This window comes from Pseudonaja textilis, chromosome 2, assembly GCF_049901715.1.
Source record: "Pseudonaja textilis isolate UNSWEBS1 chromosome 2, rPseTex1.2, whole genome shotgun sequence".
Taxonomy (NCBI): Eukaryota; Metazoa; Chordata; class Lepidosauria; order Squamata; family Elapidae; genus Pseudonaja; species Pseudonaja textilis.
Genome location: NC_141991.1, coordinates 7,047,601 through 7,056,882, shown reverse-complemented (window position 1 = coordinate 7,056,882; position 9,282 = coordinate 7,047,601). Strand labels below are relative to the sequence as shown.

At 47.7% G+C, this 9,282-nt stretch overlaps 1 protein-coding gene across 1 annotated transcript in view; it reads right to left on the bottom strand.

The window, feature by feature from the left end:
- Nucleotides 1–8,952, bottom strand: part of LOC148126636 (vomeronasal type-2 receptor 26-like) — a 142,237-nt gene extending 133,285 nt beyond the window's left edge. Inside the window, exons 1-2 of the mRNA XM_087927799.1 lie at nt 8,703–8,952; nt 347–638 (exon numbers count right to left, since the gene is read on the bottom strand). Of these exons, the coding sequence (XP_087783925.1) occupies nt 347–638; nt 8,703–8,917 (507 nt within the window). The 5' untranslated portion in view covers nt 8,918–8,952. The remainder of the gene's footprint in view (nt 1–346; nt 639–8,702) is intronic.
- Between the last annotated feature and the right edge of the window lie 330 nt (nt 8,953–9,282).

Sequence of the window (9,282 nt, the reverse complement as noted above, 5' to 3'; positions counted from 1 at the left end):
TTCTACCTGAGAGGGTGCTTTGTGCAGGAACGCAGGGCTCAAAGACCTCCCTTTGTATCAACACTGGTGAGCTGTGCTGTTTTTTAGCTCAGCTGAGGTGTGGCATCTCTGCCATGCAAATCAGCTGAGCTAAAAAACAAGGGAATATAGGAGAGGGAACGGTAAGGGTGGGTGGATGGGTGGGCCCAGCCAGAGGTGGTATTTGCTGGTTCTCTGAACTACTCAAAATTTCTGCTACCACTATGCCAGAATCAGTCCGAAGCGGCTGAATACCACCTCTGGTCATGACATTTTCCTGGGCAGGACATATCAAGACTTGCCATTTCTTCCCAATCCCCATTCATACCTGTGGCATCTTGTAGAGGCTTGACATGGTGGAAATCTGCTCGGAAATGTTGGACTCGGTCCCTTCAATCACAGCCAGCAGCCTCTTTTCTCTTCCACAAATGTAGTTTGGGACATTTGCCTGTCCGGTGGAGAGCAAGTCCATCAGGGCATCGGCAGTCAGTCGTGGTTCATAATAGTTCTCGTAGATGTCATAGCCCAGGGTGATATTGGGCAAAATGTGGGGATTCTGGTTGATCTCACGAATGGCAAAAAGAAAGGACAGAAGGTACCAGGGTGCATTATAACCTTTGCTTCAAAACAAAACAAAACCCATAACCACCTTTAATTATTCATTCAGTATTTTGACAATTCATACATTCAAGCAAAGGTTGGATTCGACACCCTTTCTAACTCTATCCTTGCTATTCTTACTAGAAGTAATATTTATAATTGTTAAACATATGAAGAACTATTGCAGGAACTGGGTAGGGCTAGTCTAGAGAAAAGAAGGACTAGGGGTGACATGATAGCTGTGTTTATTTATTTATTTATTTTATTTGATATGTCAATCACTTAGAAGATAATAGGTATAAGGGGACGGTAGGCACATTGGTCCGCTTACGCACACCCCCTACAGACCTCTTAGGAAAAGGGGGACATCAACAGTAGACAGCCTAAGGTTAAAGTTTTTGGGGTTTGGGAAAGAAACCACAGAGTCAGGTAGAGGATTCCAGACATTGACCACTCTGTTGCTGAAGTCGTATTTCCTGCAATCAAGTTTGGTGAGATTAACCTTGCGTTTGTTTCTGTTGTTTGCTCTAGTGTTGTTATGGATAAAGCTGAAGTATTCATTGACCAGGTAGGACATTGCAATGTATGATTTTATATACTATACTTAGATAGGACCAAAGATAAAATAAATGGACTTTCTCAACTGTGTTCATATCAGATACGTAATGTGGGTTCCAGACTGATGAGCTGTATTTGAGCATTGGTCTAGAAAATGTTTTGTATGGTCTAGTAAGTAGTGTGATATTACCAGAGAAAAACATAGGATTAGGTTCACAACTCTTAATGAGTTCCAATATCTAAGGGGCTGCCACAAAGAAGAGGGGGTCAACCAGGGGTAGGATGTTACCAGTTTAGCCTGGCTCTATAGAACTGGTAGCTCTGAAGAGCAGCAGACACCAAACTGGTTTTCTGTTTGCTGCTGCTTGGCCCACATGCCCACCCGGGCTCTTACCTGTCCTTTATTTCCTGCCTTTTCAACCTCAGCTGCTTTGCTTGGTTACAGCGGAGGTGGAAAAAGCAGGAAAAAAAAAGGCTTTTCAAAATCTGCGCACCCGCGTGCAGCGCTTTTCAGCTGTCTGGGCGGCACAGCTGATGTTTTTTGTTGTAGAGCGATGGTAAGGAAGAGGCATGAGACCAGAGCGTACAACTAACAAGGCTTTATTGCATAGAATAAAGGGTTGTCGTGTCTGCTCGCTAACTTGCAGACCAGCGGGCGACAACAGGGCTGGCTCTGCTTGACAGCTGGCTTATATAGCCGACTGTCAAACGGAGCCAACCAATGGGAGCGGCTGGTGCTCCCGCTCAAACAGCAGACCTGGTTGGGAACTCCAACCAGTTCCACGGACATAACACTCCTTTCCCCCAGCTGGGAACATGCGTAGTCCTGTAGGTAAGTGGGTTGCCTGCGCTGGTGACCGGAACGTCGCAGTTCGGGTGAACTGTCAGCCGGTGATACTTCCAGGTCCCCGGAACGTGCCTCGGCGGTCGTCGGGGCGTGAGATTGCCCCGGCGTGGTGACCTGTGGCGTCGGTGAAAACTCTCACTCAGGCTGGCCCGGCCGAGTCTCGAGGTCCGGTTGGCAAACTGGATCGCTCGGTGGCAGGATCGGTGATTCTGGCTGGGAATTCGGGTTTTCCAGCCAGCCCTCTTGCTCGTCAGGGAAGACCAGGTTCCGCAGGGGATCCGCATCAGGCACTGGTGAGGCGACGTGGGCGCTGGCAGGTTGGTACAGCTTGGTGTCAGTCGCGCTTTCCCGCCGCCTTCTGAGTTGATCCACGTGTCTCCGCCACAAGCGTCCATCCTTCAGGAGGATCCTGTAGGACCTGGGCCCCGTGACTGACACGACTTATCCTGGGACTCACAACGGTTCTCCCGCATAGTTTCTGGCATACACCAGGTCCTGCGGGGCGAAGTCTCTGACCAGGCTGTCGGACCCTAAAGGGGTGTCTGGGCAGTAGTGGGGGTGTAGCCTATCCAGGGTTGTTCTAAGGCGTCTCCCCATTAGAAGTTCGGCTGGAGATTTGTTAGTGGTTGTGCAGGGCATTGTGTGTTGGCTGAGCAGGAAACAAGACAGTTTAGAATGCCAGTCCTCCCGGCCAAACCTGGCTAGTGCCTCCTTGGCTGACCTAACTGCCCTCTCTGCCATCCCGTTGCTAGCGGGATGGAATGGTGCTGTGAGTACGTGTCTGATGCCCAAGTTAGCAGTGTACATGCTGAATTCACACGATGTGAACTGCGGGCCATTGTCTGATACCAGCGTGTCTGGAAGTCCATGGGTGACAAATAAACGGGTTAAGGCTTTAACTATTGCCTGTGTGGTGGTTGTGGGCAGCAAGGCCACATCAATCCACTTGGAATACGAATCCACAACCACCAAGAAAGTTTTGCCATGCACAGGCCCCGCCAGGTCGATGTGCAGGCGCGACCAAGGGGCACTTGCACTCTCCCATCTGGTGGGCGTGGCAGCTGGTGGGGCAGCCCTGGTTTCTTGGCAAGGTTGGCAAGAGCTTACCCAGTTGGTGATTTGGGCGTCCATGTTGGGCCACCAGATGTAGCTGCGGGCCAAGGCCTTCATTCTTATGATGCCCGGATGACCCTCGTGAAGCACCTTCAGGATGGGCACTCGAAGGGAGGCTGGGATGACCACTCTTGTACCCCACAATAGGCAACCTTGTAACCTCGACAGTTCCTGCTGGCGGGTTTTAAAGGGAACAAAGTCAGTTGTAATTTGAGTTTCCGGCCACCCCCTTCCCACCCAGTCCAGAACCTGGGCGATGATTTTGTCCTTTTTTGAGTGCGCCGCAATGTCCTCAGCCATCACTGGAAGCTTGAGTTCGTTGACCTCAAAAATGGCATGGATGGGTGCTGGGTCCTCGACTGGAACTGGCAAGGGGCAGCGACTGAGGGCATCGGCGTGACTCAAGTTCTTGCCAGGCCGATGCACCAACTTGAACGAGTAAGCGGCCAGAAACAAGGTCCATCTGGTCATTCTGGGTGAAAGTACCTGCGGTGTTTGCTTATCTCCAGATAAAAGTCCTAAAAGAGGTTTGTGGTCAGTCACTAACTCAAAATAGTGGCCAAACAGAAATTCGTGGAACTTTTTAACTGCAGCCACCGCAGCCAGGGCCTCTTTATCGATTTGGCTGTAGTTCCTCTCTGTTGGAGAAAGTGTCCTAGAAAAGAAAGCAATTGGTGCCTCGGAACCGTTGGGGAGTCTGTGGCTTAGGACAGCCCCAATCCCAAAAGGGGATGCGTCAGCAGCCAGGACCAAGGGAAGGCGTTGATCGAACTGAACTAGAACTGCTTCTGATGTGAGCAGGGATTTGACTGACTTGAAGGCATGGGCTTCTTTGGATCCCCAGTGCCAGGGTGAGTCTTTATTTAGCAGCCTATGTAATGGCTCAGCGACCGATGCCTTGTGCGGGAGGAATGAGGCGTAAAAGTTCAGGAGCCCCAGGAAGGCTTGAAGTTCAGTCTTGTTGGTGGGTGTGGGTGCCTCATGGATGGCCTTCACCTTGGACTCAACTGGGTGGATGCCAGAGGCGTCTATTCTATAACCCAGAAAGTCCACCTGCCGAGTGGCGATGGCGCACTTCTCCCTCTTAAGTTTGAGGCCATGCTGCCTAAACTTCTCTAGCACTGACCTGACTCTCTGAATGAGCTGGGGCCGGTTAGTAGCTGAGACTAAAATGTCATCGAAATAGGGAACGACACCTGGGAGACCCTGGAGAATCCTCTCCATGAGTGACTGGAATATGCCTGGGGCCACGCTGACCCCGAATTGGAGGCGTTTACACTTGAACGACCCCCGGTGTGTGACAATGGTTTGTAATTCCGCTGTCTGCTCATCGACAGGGAATTGTTGGTATGCCTGGGACATGTCTAACTTGGCGAAAATGGTGCCGGGTTCGAAAGTGTGCAACAGATGCTGAATGACGGGAACAGGATATGCGCTAACTTGGAGATAACGGTTAAGCGTGGTTTTGTAATCTGCGCAAATTCTCAAACTGCCATCTTTCTTGAGTGGGGTTACTATGGGGGTCTCCCATTTAGCGAAGTCAGTAGGTTCTAGCACCCCTTGCTTTAATAGTTTGTCTAGTTCAGCGTCCAATTTGGGACGGATGGCAAAGGGCACCCTGCGCGGCTTTAAGCGAAGAGGGATTGCCTGGGGGTCTACTGAGAATGATATGGGGGTGCCAGAGTAACAACCCAGCTCATTGCTAAATACATCGGAAAAATCTGAAAATAGTGTGTCTACATCAGAAGTTGAGACAGCATGGATCCCAGTTACACTAAGGCCGAGAGAAGGAAACCAATCGAGTCCCAACAGACTAGGGAGGGTACCATTAACAACCACTAGAGGCAAATGGCCTTTAAAGGCTTGGAATTGAACAAGGAACTTGCCTTTCCCGAGGACAGGAATGTTCTTGCCCTGGTAGTCCCGCAGTGTCAGGTGGCACCTTTGTAGCTGTTTCCTTGACAGTCTGGGTTGGATCTTCTTCAGGGTATCCCAGGAGATGATTGAGAGCATGGATCCTGTGTCTACCTCCATCCTGCAGGGTTTACCTTCTAGGAAAACAGAAATTTTAATTTTATCAGGGGTTTGGGAAGTATGGTTAGCGTGGTAGCAGGTATAGCAGTCCTCCACTTGCCTTTGGGAATTAGAAGGTGGTGGAGGTCTTTGAGGTAAAGATCATCCTGCTTGGCAGACTCTAGCGAGGTGACCCTTCTTTTGGCAGTTCAGGCAGATGGCGTTTCTGAACCTGCAGGATGCCCTAGAGTGGGAGCCTCCACAGGTTAGGCACATGGGAGGTTGTTTGGGGGTGAAGTTGTTTCTCTGCCCCGCTCCTACCTGTGAAGGCTTCTGATGTTTAAGGCGATTAATGTCAGATGTGTCTGTGGGGTCTTCATCGCTGATTACTTCTTCTGAGTGGACCGTTGGCGTGCTGGGTTTTGATTGAGTGCCCTGAATCTCAGCTGCTGACTGGGCAGAGAGCTCAGCAGCCAGGGCTTCTTCCATGGCTAAGGCTAGATTCAAGTCCTTTTTCGCCAGCAAACGCCTCTGGAGTCTCAGGTCTCTCACCCCACAGACGATCTGGTCCAACAGCATGTCTTCCAAATATTCTTTGAAACCGCACTGCAAGGCGGCTGTTCTCAGGGCGGCCATGTATTCGTTGATCGACTCTCCCTCAGCCTGTTTTCTGACTCTAAAAGCATACCTTCTGGCTATCTGGGACGGCTTGGGTGAATAGTGATTGGAAAGTATTTCTTGTAGTTCGTCCCACGGAACGCTTCGAATGGCGCGTGGTGCGATCAACGCTGTAGCGGTGTCGAAGACGGCGGCTCCGCAGTAACTCAGGAAATAGGACTTCTTCCTATGCTCTGCGGCGTCGGCTAAACCGATGGCGTCGAGAAAATGGCTGAATCGATTTTTGTAGGAGTCCCATGTTTCCTCGTTGGGTTTGAATGGTGGGAATGCTGGATTAGCACTCATCGTGGAGAAAAACAGGCTCGTCTATTTTAGTCGTTATTTGAAATTGCGCTCTTAAAAGAGCGCGGCTGCGGCTGTCTCTCTGGGCTACGTAGCTCTTTTTGAATTTCGCGCTCTTGGTGAGCGTGGGCGGGCGCGGCTATGGTGCCTGCGGCTCGCTTTAGTGACTGCAGCTCGAGTAATGACGGGTTTGAATTTCGCGCTCTTTGTGAGCGTTAGCGGCTGTGGCTACAGCGCTCGTGACTTCGCTCACAGTGACTTACAGCTCTTAGTACAGACGCGTCTGGTTTGCCTTCGACCATCCCACCCTCGTCGCCAGTGTTGTGGAGCGATGGTAAGGAAGAGGCATGAGACCAGAGCGTACAACTAACAAGGCTTTATTGCATAGAATAAAGGGTTGTCGCGTCTGCTTGCTAACTTGCAGACCAGCGGGCGACAACAGGGCTGGCTCTGCTCGACAGCCGGCTTATATAGCCGACTGTCAAACGGAGCCAACCAATGGGAGCGGCTGGTGCTCCTACTCAAACAGCGGACCTGGTTGGGAACTCCAACCAGTTCCACGGACATAACATTTTTTCTACGCACACACACAAACGTAATCACCGAACTGGTAGTAACACCTATTCTCCATAGCCCCTGAAGGCAGGACAAGAAGCAATGGGTGGAAACTAATCAAGGAGAGAAGCAACCTGGAATTCTGTGCATTCTGCCAGGGTGTCAGCAGTCCTTCCTGATTCATAATAGTCCTCGTTAATGTCATAACCCAGGGAAACATTGAGTAAAATTTGGGAATTTTGAGTTGATCTCATGAATGGCAAAAAGAAAGGAGAGAAGGAACCGGTATGAATGATAGCCTTTCCTGCATAAAACCACAGAACAACACACTTTTAATGCAACCCTAAGTTGCCTTAAAAGAGGGATTCAATCAAGATAACATGAGGTATTAATTCCACTCTATAAAGCCTTAGTAAGACCACACCTAGAGCACTGCACTGAGTTTTGGTCAGCACATCATAAAAAAAGATGTTCAGATTGTAGAAAGAGTGCAGAGAACAGCAAACAAGGATGATTAGGGGACTGGAGGCTAAAACATATGAAGAACAGTTGTAGGAACTGGGCATGGCTAGTCCAGTGAAGAGAATAACCAGAAGTGACATGAAATCAATGTTCCAATATTTGAGGGGCTGCCACAGAGAGGAAGGGGTCAAGCTGTTTTCCAAAGCACCTGAAGGCTAGAATAATGGATGGAAACTGATCATGGAGAGATTCAACCTAGAAATAAGGACAAATTTTCTGACAATGAGAACAATCAACCAACCCCTGCAGATGATATTATAATTTTAAAAATTCTGGAATGTGCAGAGATGGCTAGGCTAACCCTAAAAATTAAAGGAAAAGAAGATTCAGACTATTTGATAACATGGGAACTATTCTATAAATGGTTAAATGACAGATATTGAGGTTAGAGGAGTGGAATTAGGTGAAATATGGTTTATAGGAGAAAGAAAAATAGATGAGTAAATACTTCTGACGCTTATATAATCGATAGTATAATGGAAGATGACATAAGTTATAATATGATTGATGTTATTGCATATTAGTTTAGATATTACCACACATTTGCTTTTATATATATGATCATGATGACAATGATTATGTTTGTATGTTAACATCTTGGACCCTTAGAGAGCACACTGCTCAACATAGAAAGGAAATGTATGATATAAAACAATAAAAAAATATTTCAAAAAGAAAAAAAAGAAGTGGTAGGAGCTTTGTCACTGGAAGTTTTCAAGAAGAGACTGGACTGCCATCTGTTATAAATGGTGTAGGGTCTCCTGCGTGACCAGGGGTTGGACTAGATGATCCAAAAGGTCCCTTCCAACCCTGTTGTTCTATTCTGTTCTAAATATTCATCCAGTGTTTTATCAGATCTTACAGATGAGCAGGATGTGAGATTAATAACTTTGGTGAAGGGCTGGGAAAATATTTACAGACCCCTCACATCCTGGACATAAACTGTTCCAACTCTTTCCCTCAAAACAACGCTACAGAGCACTGCACACCAGAACAACTAGACACAAGAACAGTTTTTTCCCGAAGACCATCACTCTGCTAAACAAATATTTCCCTCAACACTGTCCAACTATTAAAAAGTCTGCACTACTATTACTGTTAATCTTCTCATCACTCCTCATCACCCATCCCCTCCCACTTGTGACTGTAGGACTGTAACTTTGTCTGTTTTCTAGTATGATTTGATTGCTTATTGTACCCCATGACTATCATTAAATGTTGTATCTTATGATTCTTGATTCTTGACAAATGTATCTTTTCTTTTATGTACACTGAAAGTATTTGCACCAAGACAAATTCCTTGTGTGTCCAATCACACTTGGTCAATAAAGAATTCTATTCTATTCTATTCTATTCTATTCTATTCTATTCTATTCTATTCTATTCTATTCTATTCTATTCTCTTTCTAGAAGCAGAAGAGGCAAAATAGAAAATATTTCCCTGAGAGTGATTCCTGAACATCAGATATCCTTCCATGCAAAAAAAGGACAAATTCAGCTCCACAAACCTACTTACAAAGTTGGCTGGTTAAAGAGAGGTTCTCGAAAGGTTGCTGTACCAAGCTGACCTGGTCTTAGAGGCACAATCCCTCCCAACAAGAGATCTCCTGGGTGGTAGTAATTGTAGACGGTATCCCGATCCTCGGTGAAGTCAAGCGGGCATTTCCTCCCATTGGTTCTGGTGGGCAGCAGAAGCAGAAGCAATAGCAGGAGAAGCAGTTTTGCTCTCATGGCAAAACTTGGTCGCCTTTCTGGAAAGGGAGCTCTCTCTCTCTCTCTCGCAAAGAGTTAAGAGAGCAACTACAGCTTTACAGGGAACAAGCCATGATCTAAGTGTCCTCTCCAAATCTCGGCCTTAGCCACATTGGCCCAGTGTACATGGAGCATGAATTCAAGACGATGTGACAGCAGGCTGCTCTCAACGTTCAGGGATTTCAGGGATGATGATTGGACAAAAATCCCTTAGGATCTGAAGGAACCACGAGTTTCACAATTATTCGGTGCCTGGCATCCGGGAGCAGGTGCGGAGGTGGAGAAAAGCTAGTCTGAGGCTAACAGAAGTCAGACGTGGGTCTCTGGTGTTTTGTGAACTGTTC